Source organism: Scyliorhinus canicula, chromosome 11 (genome assembly GCF_902713615.1).
Source record: "Scyliorhinus canicula chromosome 11, sScyCan1.1, whole genome shotgun sequence".
Lineage (NCBI taxonomy): Eukaryota > Metazoa > Chordata > Chondrichthyes > Carcharhiniformes > Scyliorhinidae > Scyliorhinus > Scyliorhinus canicula.
The window spans coordinates 163,719,104-163,736,967 of NC_052156.1; the positions used below are offsets into that span (position 1 = coordinate 163,719,104).

The 17,864-nt window shown below is 45.6% G+C and overlaps 1 protein-coding gene across 1 annotated transcript in view; it reads left to right on the top strand.

The window, feature by feature from the left end:
- Window positions 1-17,864, top strand: part of dhtkd1 (dehydrogenase E1 and transketolase domain containing 1) — a 58,190-nt gene that overhangs the window by 17,047 nt on the left and 23,279 nt on the right. The window contains exons 3-10 of the mRNA XM_038811919.1: window positions 2,318-2,529; window positions 5,999-6,193; window positions 9,369-9,638; window positions 11,330-11,501; window positions 13,123-13,321; window positions 14,596-14,908; window positions 16,334-16,418; window positions 17,191-17,330. Coding sequence (XP_038667847.1) covers window positions 2,318-2,529; window positions 5,999-6,193; window positions 9,369-9,638; window positions 11,330-11,501; window positions 13,123-13,321; window positions 14,596-14,908; window positions 16,334-16,418; window positions 17,191-17,330 — 1,586 coding nt within the window. The remainder of the gene's footprint in view (window positions 1-2,317; window positions 2,530-5,998; window positions 6,194-9,368; window positions 9,639-11,329; window positions 11,502-13,122; window positions 13,322-14,595; window positions 14,909-16,333; window positions 16,419-17,190; window positions 17,331-17,864) is intronic.

Below are 17,864 nucleotides of genomic sequence, written 5' to 3' on the forward strand. Positions count from 1 at the left end.
CACTGCTGCCTCACAGCTCCAGGAACCCGGGTTCAATTCCAGTCCCGGGTGGCTGTCTGTGTGGAGTTTGCACGTTCTCCCCGTGTGTGCGTGGGTTTCCTCCGGGTGCTCCGGTTTCCTCCCACAGTCCAAAGATGTGCAGGTTAGGCGGATCGGCCAGGCTAAATTGCCCCTTAGTGTCCAAAACTTGAGGTGGGGTTACTGGGTGGTGGGGATAGGGTGAAGGGGTGGGCTTGGGTAGGGTGCGGACTTGATGGGCCGAATGGCCTCCTGCATTGTAAATTCTATGATTTACTACAGATTCCATTAATGAAATGAAAATCGCTTATTGTCACGAGTAGGCTTCAATGAAGTTACTGTGAAAAGCCCCTAGTCGCCACATTCCGGCGCCTGTCCGGGGAGGCTGGTACGGGAATCGAACCGTGCTGCTGGCCTGCTTGGTCTGCTTTAAAAGCCAGCAATTTAGCCGAGTGAGCTAAACCAGCCCCTGTGAGCTAAACCAGCCCCTTACTACCCAATGCCATGTGTGAACACGGTAGCATTGTGGATAGCACAATCGCTTCACAGCTCCAGGGTCCCAGGGTCGATTCCGGCTTGGGTCACTGTCTGTGCGGAGTCTGCACATCCTCCCCGTGTGTGCGTGGGTTTCCTCCGGGTGCTCCGGTTTCCTCCCACAGTCCAAAGATGTGCGGGTTAGGTGGATTGGCCATGATAAAATTGCCCTTAGTGTCCAAAATTGCCCTTAGTGTTGGGTGGGGTTACTGAGTTATGGGGATACGGTGGAGGTGTTGACCTTGGGTAGGGGGTAGAGTGCTCTTTCCAAGAGCCGGTGCAGACTCGATGGGCCGAATGGCCTCCTTCTGTACTGTAAATTCTATGATTACCAATTGCAATGCACCTTATTATCTTTGAACCTGTAACCATGTGGACTGGTACAGTGTGCTGTCATGTCAGGATGCAATCTCACGATAATTGATCTTCTGCGTCAGCAATCCCAGCCATCCAACATCAACCTTTGCTGTTGCAAACCACCTCCGAGCAACTGGCTGGATTACAGGGCAGTGGCACAGGTACATTGATTCTCTGTCCCTTCAGATCCAAGTAATTTGTAGGTACTGAGGCCAGTTTTAGTCCCACAGTTAAACTTGGGATTGAAAGATTCCTGCTCCTGATGGTTACCCAACAATCTGCTTGAATTACACCTGCAAAAGCATTGACAGAGGTCGCCATATGCAGTTGAACAGCCCATTAATATTCACTGTTGAGGTTTATCTATGAACAACAATGACTTGGATGATACACCAGAGGAGGGTGCGGGCGTCCGTGGGCCAATAATGGGAAAATAAATCAACGCCTTCAGGAGAGAGGAGGGAACAAATCAAAGTAACTTTTCTTCTTCTCAGGAGGAAAACACAAAATACTGTCTGAGGAAGTGAATCTTCACTGGTTTCTACAAATGTGATAAAGGCTCCTTCCTGTTTTTAAACTTGCAAAGAAAAGTGGAAAAACATGAAATATTTAGTTTTCATTTGTGTTACTTTTCCCATTGAGCTGCCTGTGTGTCGGGTTTGTTATTAAAGTGACTCCAGTGCAGTTGTATTCGTGATCTTGACACCAGTAATGTCTGACGCTCTCTGGACTGCTATACATGTTTACCCACATTAATATGCCCAATAAGCATGCAGACAATTTCTCTTCTGTCTATTTCTCTCTCCCGAGCTGTCTGAGATTAAGCCAATCTATTTGTAACCTTGGTGTCACCTTTGAACCCAAGGTGAGCTTCCACCCATGCGACCTTTCCCCACCCCAGATCATCTGCTGCTGAAACCCTCATTGGTGTCTTCATTCCCTGTCGCCTCGACTACCCCAATGCAGTCCTCCTGGCTGGTCTCCCACATTCCACCCTTCATAAACCTGAAGTCATCCAAAACCCTGCTGCTTGTGTTTTAACTCACTCCTGGTATATGGTTAGTACGTTTCTCATGTCTGCTCCCAGGAGTGTCCAAAACCTAAGCGAGTCTCATACGTTTATCATGGCTTGAATATTGTGATATATATTGTAACCAAAAGGGCCTCAATGGAAAAGGTAAAACTGGTGAGACTTGTTAGCCCACTCACTGCTTCCCCGTGACGGGGCCAAGTTTCCATTCAGCTGCCTTGGACTTTGAATTCTGGCTGCGGACAACCTCATGGAAAATTTTCAAATGGGAACATTCCACGATGCCATGTGAAAGCGTGTAATCAATAACGTTGAGGGGTGAGGGCCAATGGAGACCAGAAATAAATATTTTTAAAATATATTGCAATTGCGTTTCAGGAGTGTTGAACTTCAGGAAGGAGGAAGCCACCTTGGAAGAGGTGTTGGCCTACTTGGAGCAGACGTACTCCGGACACATATCTGTTGAGATCGGCCAACTGGAGACCATGGTGGAGAGGGAATGGTTTGCTCAGAGATTTGAGCAAGCAAAGCAAGAAACGTTAACCCCAGAAGAGAAAAGACATTTAGCAAAGCTGATGTTGGAGTCTCAGGTAATGGGTGTGTTCGAACTGAATGGAAAAATGGGATAAGAGGAGTTGGGGGTGAAAATGAACGAGCGATTTCTGCAAGTCATGTAGCACATTGACTTGGGCCATATCATTTTCTCAGGGCCAGCCACACTTGCCGGGTATTTCCAGTCGGGATACAACACATTAGAGTTCGCTTTAATGCGTTATCACAAATAATTCTTTGAAAACTGATATTGTAAAAGTTTCTGAAAGGACTGCAATCTTTCACTTGATCAAAGCAAAAACAGTGTAATAAGATAGTTTTGCTGACAACTATGCAAGAAGGTTTCTTATTCAGTGTTTGCACCAGGATCACAAAAACTGGTATGTTGGTAATGCCCTTACAGAAACCCATCCTCGTCCCAGCCATGTCCCTTCCCCTCCCTAATATAGCTTTTGAGAAAAGTCTTTGTCCAATTGAAAAGGGGTTTGAAAGCAACAATGTACGTTAAGAGGGGCTGTACAAATATAAAAAAGCGGCCCAAGCTGCTTCAAGAGCGATTGTAAAACAATCTGACACTCAGCTACGTGAGGGGATGTTACGTTAAACGATCCAAAACCTGGTCAAAGAGGTAGGTTTTAAGGAATGTATTAAAAGAGGAAAGCACAATAGAGAGGGAGAGAGGAGAGTGACTTTAAAATGATACAGCCTCGGCAACTGAAGGAAAAGCCACCATTGGGAGAGGAATCAAAATGGGGGGATACTTCCGGTATCTTCGGGGGCAGTGGGACTGGAGGGGATTACAGAGATAGAGAGGTGTGAGGCCATAAAGGGATTTGAAAATGAGGAAAGTCATTAAATAATTGAAGCATTGCTTAAATGGTCAGTGAGTGCAGGGATGAAGGGTGAACGGGACTTCTGCAAGTTAAGAAACAGGCAGCAGAGATTCGGATGTTCCAAGTGTACGGAATGGCAGACCAGCCAGGAGAGCCTCAGAATAGTTGAGTCGAGACGTAACAAAGGCATGAATGAGCTTTCCAACAGAAGATCAGCTGGGACACAGGTGAGGTCGATTGATGTTACAGACGTGGAAATAGGTAGTCTTGGTAATGACACAAATATCTGGTCAGAATCTCAACTCATGGACAGATACGACATCAAGGTTGGCAACACACTGATTCAGTCTCAAACAGTTGTCAGGGATGGGAATGGAGTCACTAGCCGGGGCCTGGAGCACGGAGCAAAAACAGCGGCTTCTGTCTTCCCAATATTTGATTGAATGAAATTTCTGTTCATCCGATACTGAATGTTGGGTAAGCAGTCATGATAGTTCAGTAACAGTAGAGGAGTTGAGAAAGATGTTGGTGAATTAGAGCGGGGTTTCAACATACAGGTGTGAAAACTAAGTTAAAATGAAGTTTCTGAGGGGCAGCATTAGATGAGAAATAAGAGGGGGGCCAAAGATAAATTCTTGGGGGATACCAGAGGTAACGGTGCGGGATTGGGAAGAGAAACCTTTGCATGTGATTTAGTTTGGCCACGATCAGATAAGATTGGAACTCTGTAAGAGGGGTTTGCACCAGCTGGATGACAGTGTGATATGGAGGTGTTGGAGGAGTGTGCTGTGGTCAACCATGTCAAAGGTTGTAGACAGGTCAAGAAGGACGTGAAGGGATCATAGTCGTGTACAGTGTCATTTGAGACTTTGACAATAACTGTTCCGGTATTATGATGGGGCAGATTAGAGGAATTCAAACAAGGAGTTCCAGAAAGGATGAACATGGATATGAGGCAGCAGCACTTCAAGGACTTTGGAAAGGGAAGAGAGGCTGTAGATGGGAGAGTAGTTTTGTAAGGATGGTGGAGGTCAAGGGTTTTTTGAGGGGAGGGGTGATGAACGTTGATGTAAAGGAGAAGTGAGGACCATTTAAAATAGCAGCCAACACGGAGACAAGGAGGGGAAGTTGGATAGTCAGCAGTTTAATGGGAATAGGATTGAGGGAACAGGAGGTGGGTCACATGGAACAGATGAGCTCTGAGAGAGCATAGGGGAGATGGGAGAGAAACTAGAGAGAATTGAACTCGGGGCTAGGGCGGGAGGGGTGGTAGCTTTACAGGAAGCTTCAGCCAGTGAGTTAGCAGAAGGGAGGGACGTGACACTGACGGCTGATTGGATGGTATTGTTTTTAGTGACTGAAGGAGGTCATAAGCACCTGACACATTATTGGTGAGGGTGGAGGAGGGGGATCGGGCTTTAAGAAGACTATGTTTACAGGAGAGGATAGAAACCAGGGTTATTTTTACAATTCAGGATAACCGTGGAATATTGAACAGTGTTAGAAGTTGAGCAGGAAGAAACAAATCAACAGTGATGTCACAGGAAAGCGGTAAGCTGATTGGTGGGTGAGTCACTGATATTAGGGACTGTGTCTAAATTGTTGTAACTTAAATAAGTGAAAAAGATAATAGATAGGGAACCTTGGAGGATAAAGGAGAAGCAAATCTGAAAGCAGAACCAGGAAATCAAAAGAGCTGATTGTTGAATGCGTTTATAGATTTTATAATAACAAAGAGCAGAGAAGAAGGACCTTGCTTAATATTAGTTTATACTAGTTAATTATTTGATATTAAAAGGATACATTTAATTTTAAAGGATAAGGCATGTCAGCAGAGCTCCACGCTGTGGTTTGCTCTTCTTGCTCCATGTGGGGACCAGGAACGTTTCCAGTTCCCAGGACCACCATGTGTGCAGGAAGTGTCTCCAACTGCAGCTCCTAGAAGCCTGAGTTTCAGAGCTGGAGCGGCGGCTGTGGAGCATCCGCAAGGCGGAGGGTATTGTGGATGTCCCGTCCATAATGAATGGTGGAGTTCATACCTTGCAAATTGTTTCTGATTTTGTTTCCCGGCTATGTTCTATTGTTTGAATAATTGTACACATCTGCGGTGCTGTACATCCATCTCGTTGTGGGTGGGACATGTGTAGGGGTGGGCAGGTACTCTGTTTATTTCTCCCCACCTCGCGGTCTTGCACTTCCTTCTTCAGTTGCTCCCATTTTCAATTTCAATGGGGAATCGGGGAAAAGAATCTGTGAACTGGTTTCCTGTTGCTATCCTCCTGTGTGCTTAAAGGAAACACAAATTCTCTTTTCGACTGATCCTACTGGCTGTCAGCAGTTGTTGTCCTTCGAGACTCCAGCTCTTCACCAGCCCCACCAAAACCTCACTGGTTCCGCCGTCAGCCATGGCTTGTAACCCTGAGATGTGACACTTACCTGGGCCTGAGGCAACGTGCAACAGGTCTAAGACATCCATATCCTGGCGTCTCAAATGGCCCACCTTTCCTAACCTAAATCACAGATTTGAGATTACTATCAGATCAGTCATGATTTTATAAAACGATGGAGCAGGCCGAGGGGCCAAATGGCCTACTCTTTCTCCTTGTTCATATGTAACCCTGTGACATTAAAATATGATAAATCGCCTAATTAATGACTTGTGTTTATTCACCAGGAATTTGATCGCTTCTTGGCCACTAAGTTTTCCACCGTAAAACGTTACGGTGGTGAGGGCGCAGAAAGCATGATGGGATTCTTCCATGAACTGTTCCGAATGGCAGCATTCAATGGTTTGACTGACGTGGTACTGGGAATTCCTCACCGAGGCCGTCTCAACCTATTGACTGGACTCCTGCAATTTCCTCCTGAGGTTAGACAATAATTCACCAAATCCCAACAACATGACTGAAATGTGTGAAGTAGGATCTCTAAAATCTGAGTAAGAGTTGACTAACGACAAGAACTTGTCTTCCGTAATGCCTTCGATATAACAAAATGTCCCAAAGCATTTCAGTGGAGTCTTAGCAAGCAAAATTCATACCTAGCTGCGTGAGCTATTAGGGTATGTTAAAGAGGTAGGTTTTAAGGCATGCCTTCAAGGTAAAATGAGGGGTACAGAGGATTTAAGGAGGGAATTCCAGATTTCAGGATCTAGGCAGCTGGAGGCACTGTCACCAATGGTGCAATGATTAAAATTGGGGGTGCCCAAGAGGTTGAGGAGCCTTGCTCTTTCTTGTCCTTTCACAGATGCCCACCGATACCCTATGGAAGGTGCCACATTGGCAATGATCTCTAGGAAGCACAGGTTGCCGCTCAAAGGGTTGTAGATCTTTGGAACCCTCTGCCACACCCAGAGAGCAGAGCTGTGGATGTTCTGCCGTTGAGTATATTCAAGGTGAGGTTGCTGGATTGTTTTCGGATCCCAAGGGATTTGGAAACAGTGTAGGGAGATAGGATTAAGCCGAAAGATCAGGCACGGGGAGGGGTTCTCCGGTCCCCCCCCCCCCCCCCAGCCGCGTCTTTCTCGCTGTGCGCTATTCGCTGTCGGCGGGATTCTATCATCCGCCGATTGTCAATGGGGTTTCCCATTGTAGCCACCCCACGCTGCTGGGAAACCCGCTGGCAGGGCTGCGCTGCCGGCGGGGAGATTGAATAGCAACGGCCAGAGAATTATCTTGCCGAATGGGAATGCAGATTGCAAGGGCCAAATGGCCTCCTACCCCTACTGATTGGGTAACTACCCTCAAAACATTGTTTATTTGTCGCTGGTGCAAAATGTGACCAGGAGCAAGAGCTTCAGTTAATTTCTGCCCTTTCCTTAAACTTGGGGAGTTGGAGCCTAATGCTACTGAACTAAGATGAGATAGTCAGGCACCGGCCAGCAATCAAACCTGGGACCTTCATGGTTCTTTCCTTGCTGGATAAGCTTGCTGAGTCAAGGGTGGAGTTTTGTTGGTACATTTAATCAAGAACTGTGTGGCCGTGGCGGTTTACAATACATGTAACATTTCTAGCAAGTATCTTTAATTGAAATTAACTGTTGATTTCTGATACATATACAGCATAGAGTACACATCCTTTTTAAATAATTCTTGAGGTCATTAGTTTTTTTTTGTCAGAATTAAGTTATGAAAGAGAGCAACACTAGAAAATAATCTCGAGTTCCAACAATTCACCAAGGCAAGTTTCTCAGAGAATGCTGGGAAAACTCTGGCAGCATCTGTGGAGCGAGAGAAACAGTTCATGCTTTTGAGATTTAGTGTTGAAAAGTTAACTCTGCTCCTCTCACCAGCACTTTTACAGCTTTTTCTCTTTCTCTGTTTTTAATTTAATATTTCCAGCATCCGCAATACTTTTCTTTTATTTCTCTGCTATTACCATTACTGATTTAAACATTTTGTGCATTATAGTCCTTGACATTAATGTAGTTGTTTCTTTGGTATATTGCTGCCTTCTCAAACCAGTTAGCATTGTGTCTGTGTATATGGATCGCAATGGAGAATGGACTTCAAGGCTGGAACTGAAATGTACCTGAATTATATTTTTAAAAATGAGTTCATCTACATTTACTTTCCTCTGGCTTGAATTCTGTTGGGAACACACCCTGTTTAATTTTAGTTTGTATGACTTTGTCTGGGTCCTCAGTATCCACTGGAACCAGATGAGATGTTGAACTGAAGGTCAGGCGTTCAGCAGGATTTTTCCCGCAACTTTTCACGGTGCCAGGCTCTGACTGAAACCCGGCATGAATTGGTGAAATGGACATTGTGAATTCTCTCTCCGTGTACCCGAATAGGCGCCGGAGTGTGGTGCCAGGGGCTTTTCACAGTATCTTCATTGCAGTGTTAATGTAAGCCTACTTGTGCCAATAAGAAAGATTCTTATTATTACTATGTAGCTCTTCAGCTGCATTGGCAAATTTGTAGTCCAGGTTTTGCACTTCTCTACGGTGGGAAAGGAGATTCAGGGGGCGTGGTTTATGCTGTAGCGGGGCAGGGCCTGATAGAGGCAGTGAGGTCAGCGCCACAGAGATCGAAGCGCCCTGATCACCAGAAAATAAATAAACCTCCTCTAGTCCCCACTGGGCCCAGGGCTCCCTCCACATATGGCACCACCAGCCTTCCCCCACCCGGCCAGCATCCTGCATCAGGGTGACTATGACTATTCGGTGAGGAGGGGAATCATGTGATGGGGGGGGGGGGGGGGGGGGGTGCTGGGAAAGTAAATTAAAATGTATTTAAATGAGGTTCCCGCCTTTTCTGGGCGTGGACCTCGTTACATCACCGGCAAGGAGCTGGAAAAATCGGGGAAAAATACCTTACTGGCCAGGATTGCCATTCTGCTCACGTCGCCATTCTTTCTGATGGCTAATGCAAGCTGCAAGTTGCCCCCATTTACTGTGTTTTATGTTTTCTAAAGTTCAGGCTAGAACAGATGGATAAAGCATTCGGCAAGATGGGTGTGTCCTCATGAGCCACGTACGTGCATGATAATCATTTATGGATATCTCAAGTTGCTAACACTGGCACATCTTGGATTCTGATTTAGGACATGTCCAAAAATGATGCATCAATGCTTAAAGCTACGCTCTCACACTTAGATCCATAAAATTCAAACTGGACATATCGATGAATGCAAGTGTTTCCATGGTCCCGCAGGACCCCTTTGAGAGCTGACTGGTGGTGATTTAACCTGAGAGTCACCATACCTCTGGACGTGGCAGCACAAACAGCTGGATAGCCCCCTGGGGCTTGAGAATTACAAGTGGCCTAAGAACCACTTTGGACACAGCTGCTGGAAAAGCAATTGGATATAATGTCTCTTGCTACTGTCAGGCTACCTTCGGCTATTATAACAATGTTTTTATTCATTGCTGGTTGAGAGGCTGCTGATGTGATTTCACTATGGTATTTATAAGAGTAAACTTTGCTGTTTTGTATTCTAATCTCCATGCCTCTAAATCTGGCATTCCATTAAATTTGGATACGTTTCAGTTTGCTGCTGCGTTATTGAGTGCTGAAAAATCTTTCTGAATTTGCTTCCAGTTGATGTTCCGTAAAATGCGTGGGCTGAGCGAGTTCCCCGACAATTCCCCGAGCATTGGAGACGTCCTATCTCATCTTACGTCCTCCGTGGACCTGGACTTTGGTTGTGACAGGCCACTGCATGTCACGATGCTGCCCAACCCTTCCCACCTGGAGGCCATTAACCCAGTTGCTGTAGGGAAAACACGCGGAAGGCAACAGTCTCGGCAGGATGGGGATTATTCACCGAGCAGCACGGCACAGCCAGGGGACAAAGCTGTTTGTGTGCAGGTCAGGAATGGACGTGTGCCATATGTACTCGCCAATGGAATGAAATTCCAGCAAATGCTATATGCTAGCACTTATTTTTTTTAATAAACATTTTATTGAGGTATTTTTGGTATTGTAACAGCAACAACAAAATAAACAATGTACATGAAACTATAAACATAGTGCAAAAACCGTCTCCCTCCCTTACAGGTCCCACCTTTATTAACCCCCGACTCTAAGCTAAACTAATCATCGGTTGATGATTAATTTTCCACGAAGAAGTCGACGAATGGTTGCCACCTCCAGATGAACCTAACAGTCACCCTCTCAAGGCGACCTTGATTTTCTCCAAACAGAGAAAGCTAGCCATGTCCGATAGCCAGGTCTCCGACTTCAGGGGCTTTGAGTCCCTCCAAGCTAATAGTATCCGTCTCCGGGCTACCAGGGAAGCAAAGGCCAGAACGTCCGCCTCTCTCTCCTCCTGGATTCCTGGGTCTTCCGACACCCTGAAAATCGCCACCTCTGGACTCAGTGCCACCCTTGTTTTTAACACCGTGGCCATCACATCTGTAAACCCCTGCCAAAATCCCCTAAGCTTCGGACATGCCCAGAACGTGTGGACATGGTTCGCTGGTCCTCCCGCACATTTTGCACACCTGTCTTCCACCCCAAAGAATCTGCTCATCCGGGCCACTGTCATGTGAGCCCGATGACCAACCTTGAATTGGTTCAGGCTGAGCCTGGCACATGTTGCGGACGCGTTGACTCTACTCAACGCGTCCGCCCATAGACCATCCTCTAACTCTCCTCCCCAGCTCCTCCCACTTGCGCTTCAGATCCTCGGTCTACGTCTCCTCTGACCCCGTAAGTTCCTTATAAATGTCCGAGACGCTCCCTTCTCCTACCCACCCTCTGGAAACTACCCAGTCCTGAATCCCCCTTAGCGCTAGGAGCGGGAAGGTTGACACCTGTTTACGTAGGAAGTCCCGCACCTGCAGATACCTAAATTTGTTTCCCCTCACCAACCCAAACTTCTCCTCCAGCGCCCTCATACTCGGAAAGTTGCCCTCTATAAACATATCCCCCATCCTCTCAATCCCTGCTCCGCCATATCCAGAACCCCTCATCCAAACTTCCCGGGACAAACCGGTGATTATTACAGATTGGTTATTACTTATTTTTAAAGGTGGATTTACATTAACCCAGTCACTGGAAGGTCTGCAGAAGGAAGAGAAAATCTTATCTTTAATGAAAAGCAAAATGCTTGCAATTGTGCAACAGATTATTACACAAACACTTCCGAAGAGTTCAGACAATGGATTACCGTTGAAGTGTAATAGGCAAAAGTAATAATGACTGCAGTTACAAAGCTTCACAGCTAATGAACTGCATGTGCAATATTTTATCAGTAACGTTTTGTTTGCAGGGATATGTCAGCCAGGAAAGCCCCTGCTGCTATTTCAATTATTACTGGAACTCTTTAAACCCGACCTGAACAGGCGTTCATGGTTCGATGTCCTATCCAAAAGGTTACGAAACGATCCATTGTCACCTGATAAAACTTCCAAATATTCCATGCTTACCAGTTCAGAGATTATCCAGAAACATCAATTCTGAAACTGTGATGCTTTAAAGCTAAATACATATCACCTGCTCCTTGTGTGGCTGTTTTGAAAGTGATGGGTTTTCACACCCTTCCCCATTTATCACAGGTACACGGTGATGCTTCTTTCCCAGGACAAGGTGTTGTTGCTGAAACCTTCACCCTCGCGAATCTCCCCCACTACAGGATCGGTGGAAGTATTCACCTGATAGTCAACAATCAGCTGGGCTACACCACCCCGACTGACAGAGCCAAATCCTCACTATACAACAGTGATATTGGTAAGCTCATTCTTACACACTCTGGTGACTGGTCTTCAATGAAAGAAGCAAGGTGTTAACTATTAACCCGAAGATAAAATAATGAGACTATTGCTTTAAGGAAAGTTTAAGATCTATTGTTGTTCCGTACGCACAGTCATCTACAGGTTGGCCAGGCTATGGATATGGTCCACAAATAGGAACCTCACAAGTGGATAGCACTGTGGCTTCACAGTGCCAGGGTCCCGGTTCGATTCCCCACTGGGTCACTGTCTGTGTGGAGTCTGCACGTTCTCCCCATGTCTGCGTGGGTTTCCTCCAGGTGCTCCGGTTTCCTCCCACAGTCCAAAGACTAAAGGTTAGGTGGACTGGCCATGCTAAATTGCCCTTAGGTTAGGAGGGGTTATTGGGTTACGGGGATAGGGTGGAAGTGAGGGCTTAAGTGGGTTGGTGTAGACTCGGTGGGCCGAATGGCCTCCTTCTGCACTGTATGTTCTATATAGATAGAAAATTCTCTGACTTGGGCCTTGGCCAAAATTGGAATTGAAACAAAAAAAGGAAAGACGAATTTCTATAGCATCTTTTATGACTTGATGCCCCAAAGTGCTTAACAACCAATTAATTAATGTTGAAGTGTAGTCACTGTTGTAATGTAAGAAGAAATCTTCACACACTAAACTTCCACAAACAGCAATGTGGTAATGCCCATATAATCTATTTTGTGATGTTGACTTGAGGGATAAATATTGGCCAGAGCGTCATGGGGATACATCCATTCTATGTAAGTGTAGCAACTCTTACTTGCCAAAACAGCCAACCTTATAAGACATAGGAGCAGAATTAGGCCACTCGGCTCCATCATTCAATCATGGCTGCTATTTTTCTCATCTCCATTCTCCTGCGTTCTCCCCATAACCCTTGATCCCTTATTAATCAAGAACCTATCTATCTCTGTCTTAAAGACACTCAGTGATTTGGTCTCCACAGCCTTCTGCGGCAAAGAGTTCCACAGATTCACCACTCTCTGGCTGAAGAAATTCCCCCTCATCTCTGTTTTAAAGGATCGTCCCTTCAGTCTGAGGTTGTGCCCTCTTGTTCTAGTTTTTCCTACAAGTGGAAACATCCTCTCCATGTCCACTCTATCCAGGCCTCACAGTATCCTGTAAGTTTCAATAAAATACCCCTTCATCCTTCTAAACTCCCTACGAGTTCAGACCCAGAGTCCTCAGCCGCTCCTCATATGTTCCCTCATGGCAAGATTGATAACATAAATGCATTGTTGTGTGGAGAAGACATTTCACTTGGGATCCTTCTTGTGACTGAGCTGTCTGTTCAGCTGATTATCACAACACTATACAGCTGGAGCGGCACGGTGGTGCAATGGTTAGCACTGCTGCCTCATGGCACCGAGTACCCTGGTTCGATCCCGGCCCCGGGTCACTGTCCGTGTGGAGTTTGCACATTCTCCCTGTGTCTGTGTAGGTGTCGTCCCCACAACCCAAAGATGTGCAGGGGAGGTGGATTGGCCACGTTAAATTGCCCCTTCATTGGGGAAAAAAAATAACACTGTACAGCGAAAATGTGCGTCCCCTCTGTTAAAATATTTCATTTGAAAGCAGCCTTTTGAAAATTTTAATTCCAGGTAAGATGGTTCATTGTGCAGTGATTCACGTGAATGGTGATGATGCGGAAGAAGTGATCCGAGCCACAAGGCTGGCTGTTGACTATCAGCGGCGTTTCAGAAAGGATGTCATCGTAGACTTGCTCTGCTACAGGCAGTGGGGCCATAACGAACTGGATGACCCGACCTTCACAAATCCCACCATGTACAAAATCATCAGGTACAGTTAAGGATAGGAGTCAAATAGTTCTCCTCAATACATATTTATTGCTGATCTCTTCCACATCAGTTAAGTATTAATGGGCATTGTATCTATACATATGTCGAAAAAATACCCCGTGAAAACTGAAATAAACATGGGGAATGTTGGAGAAACACAGAGCAGGTCAGTTCAAGGGGTTAATATTTTGGGTGGGATCCACGGTAAGTAGCAAGGTTGATCTTTTTTATTTGCTGCACTTCCATTTGTTAATTGTAATCCTATATATTAAAATTAATGTACAGGTCACACGTTCCATTCAATAGATCAATGGAATTGTACTTAAAACGGATTTATGCCATAGCGCCCACCCAGGATGGACCCACCCCACCCTTTGGCGGCGTGACATCCCACTGGCATGAATCGCTACTGGTTTTCAAAGGCAGCGGACGTGCCTGGAGGCTCCAGGGGTTGAGGGCCAAGACTGGGCCAAGGGGGCACTGTCAATTGGGCTCTAACGGTGTAGGGTAACTCCTCCATTATTCCGGGGGGTGGGGTTGTGGAGGAGGGGAGGGGGACGAGGCCCAATGACAGGATTGTTGGGGGGGGGGGGGGGGGGAGGCGGCGGGAGGGCGAATAGTACCTGCCCATACTTATGTGGTGGACAGATCGTCGCAAAGCTTCTGGGGGAGGGGGTTGGGGGAAGTTATTTTAAACGCAGATCGGGGCACGCTTTAAAGATGGTGCCTCGACCTTCGTGGAGCCGGCCATACCAGCTCTGTCAGGCCCCGCCCTGCCATTGTGATGGTGAAAACCACGCCCTCAGATGTTCTATGCACCAGGTGGCAGAAAACCTGTTCTGAAAATTTGGCTGTGTTTCTGGAGAGAATCACACCAGTTTTCAGTTAGACCCTGATGCACAATAAATGGACACGAAACGTAGATAAAGTCCGAACGATAGGCTTTAATACACAAGAAGTGGACCCGGCAGCAGACGTACAGAAGAATGGCAGACTGCCGGGGAACACGGGTTCTTATACCCCGCCTCGTAGGCGGAGCTACCTACCTCAGCCGATCGGCTGAGTGGCACATGGCATACCTGGGCCAATGGGCAGCGGGTCCTCTGCACCAATGGCAGCTCACACTTCCAGGTACCGTAATATCCCTAGTCATACTACCACAGACCCTTTGCCATTTTTTGAGGATAGATTCTGGCCGTGATCACTAAGTTTGTTTTAATATTCTTCAGAGTGCTCCACGTTGTGTGAATTCATTTCTCCTTCTGGTTTTCACAGATCTCGTAAAAGTATTCCGGACTTGTACTCCGAGCAATTAGTAGAGGATGGCCTCTTGACTGAGCAAGAAGTTTCCACCATTAAGACCTCTTATTATTCTAAATTAAACGACCATTTAACAAATGCGACTTTGTTTTGCCCAATGGCTCCAAATCTCCAGGCCCACTGGAGTGGCTTAGTGGAGCCTATGGGCAGGATCAGTACATGGGACACTGGAATGCCCATTGACCTGCTGAAGTATGTGGGCGCCAAGTCTGTGGAGGTTCCTCAGGAAATAACCATGCACAATCATCTGATGAAGACACACGTACAGGTGGGTTTCAGGCACCTCAGTTATTAAGGTGCGTGCTGATTCCAAACGAGGGGAAGACTAGCTAAGAGACCTTGCCAAATGCAATATAGTATTCCTCACTCATTTTTGTGAGAATGCATTTCCTTTAGCTTAGTCTAAAATTCAAATATCAGTCCGTTGTACTGTATTACTGGAACTTTTATATTATTATGCTAGGTTTTGGCTGCCTCTTGTCTGCTGTTAGATTGCTGGGAGGTCAGGTTGGGAAAATTGTCTGATCTTTCTCTCCAGTATTCCTGTACACACTTCGCTGTTTAATAAAATAGCTATAGCGTTCCGCACCCTCCATTTTAAGTTTGAATTCTGTGGTAATTCTGTAATAATTTGCATCAGATTTTCAGTTTTCGTGTTTTAAATTTCTTAACTTGGAACCTTTGGACTTGTTACCATAGTAAACAATTCCCTTTAAGCACAGCAATTGGATCACAGTCTCCACTTTAATAATAAGTGGAACTTATGTAACTTTTCTTCCATGGTTAAATGGCTAATCTTCTTTACTCCTCCAGTTGTCGCTCTTCAGAGAGCACACATTGTCCCTGAGATTCCTTGATCAGGACTGCACACAGCTATCCAGCTTGGGCATTGTCCAATGCTTTGTGTAATATATGCTCTGTTTTAATTTATTAGTTCGCACTTTAATATTGGAATCTGGACAAAGAGAGAACAACATTTGAGATTCAATAATTTCCTTCTGTTCTTCCCATAAAATCTTGATCATTCCATTTGTTGATGAAATCCTTATCCTATTTGATTTATTTTCATGTGTACCGAGGTACTGAAGAAACCACCAATCTTCAACTTGAAGCAAAACAGATTCATTGAATAATGAATTGATTAATATTGAGTTTGCACACTCTACAGAGCTATAACTAATAATCAAGTTATCTATAATAAAGTATTGTTTTTGAAAACTCACCATTATTCTTAGAATTCCCCCTATACCAAAAAGGGCCGACATTCTAAATGGTGAACAGGGATTCTCACTCCCTGACTCCGATGCAGGCTTCGGTGGGTGCTATTCAGGTCAAACTATTTTTTTCAAGTTATCCTCCGGTATAACCCATACCTTCACCGAAGATTTTATCTACTTACCACTTAGTGGCATTGAATCCTGTGTGTTTGATAAGCCTGCTTGAGAGAAAGAATCTGCATTTTATAATCCTGCTCTTTGCAGCTGCTATTAACCCTTCATGGGATCTTTCCCTATATCCTCTCAGGTTTCTCTCAGACCAGATACTGCCAGGCTTCCATGTTTCAAATTACACATTTTTCCATATTTTCAATTACAGTATTAACTAATTTAAACTACATGTGCTAACTATGCTGTGATCTATCTCTCTAACATAAATAAATATTGTCCGCTTATTCTTCTTAATATCTGTTCAGGCTAGATTGCAAAAACTGGAGGAGGGCACAAAGTTGGACTGGTCTACAGCAGAAGCTCTGGCTATTGGAACTTTACTTTGTCAAGGTAACAATTTTGAATGAGATTAAGTGGGACTGAAATGTCCAAATATAATAAATACATCACGGCGGTGAATACATTCCAGCTGGGCTCCTGTGGCTGGATTCTGCTCAGTTTAGTGATCAGTTCTGGGCCAACAGCTCTCACTACCCAAACTACAAAAGTAAATGGTTGCGATTTGAGGGGGTCTTTATGGAATACCTTGTGAATGGTGCCTGAACCCCGGTATGAAACCTGTGAGCAAATAATGCTTTGATTCCCCTTATAGTTTTTAGAAATCCTGAACTGAATTAACTCCTTCATAAGGCCAAGATAAGTTGAGGCACTTAAATTGGCCTCTGTCCTTGAACTATTAGAGGGAGGCAGCCAGGGTTCCATGCCCTGATCGCTGTCCGCTGACAACTGCTAGAAAGTATTGTGAGTGACTGGTAAAGACAAGAATGGCTGCAATGCATTGCATGTTCTGCTGACATTGTCACTCTCCGGGTTCACACAGACGAATAGCATCCTGTTCCAGATACAGTCAGGCTGTAGGCATCCTGGGAACTGTAATCCAGCAGGAGTCGGGAGAATTCCACGAGTCTAAGAAAATACCGCAGCGGTGGGTAAAAATAAAAGATTTAAAGGTGTTATTGACAACTGGGCTTGTAATTTTAAAATCGATTTGCTTTTAGTTCAACTGTTCCTTTCACAACAAGTTAAAGCTGTTAAATATGTTTTGCCAAACCGCGAATGTGTAAACAGTGAATATTTGACAAAACAATTCTATTTTTTAAAGATTTTAACGTGCGCCTAAGTGGGCAGGATGTTGGCCGGGGCACCTTCAGTCAACGACATGCAATGGTCGTATGCCAGGACACAAGTGACACTTGCATCCCTCTCAACCGTATAAATCCAGAGCAAAAAGGATTTTTTGAGGTAAAAAGATGCAGATTTTGACCTTCTTTGTTGCTGAACCAGTTAGTATAATGTTGATCAAGTGTTTTATTTCGGTGTTGCTGGACCAAAAAACCTGGAATTCCCTCCCGGACGGCGCTTTGGGTGCAGCAACACCACAGATGGACTGCAGCCCGACAAGACGGTGGCTTGCCACCTCCTTCCTGAGGGCAACAGGGAATGGACACTCAGTGCTGACCTGGCCAGGTGACATTCACAGCCCATGAAAGATTAAGGCTGGGATTTTCTGGCCCTTGGCGCCGGAGGGATCTTCTGGTTGTCCCGTCAAATGTGACCCCCCCCCCCCTTCCCCCCCACTTGTGGTGGGATCCTTGATGGCGTGACCAGTGAGCCACGCAAAACGGCATTGACATCAGTGGGATTGGAAGATCCCACTGAGGGCCAATGGCAGGGTGCCTCCATTGCTGCTAAACTCGCCACGTGGTTTGGGGGAGGGGACAATGGAAAATCCCATCCTGCTGCACTGTCCATTGCAGTACCTATATATTATCCCAC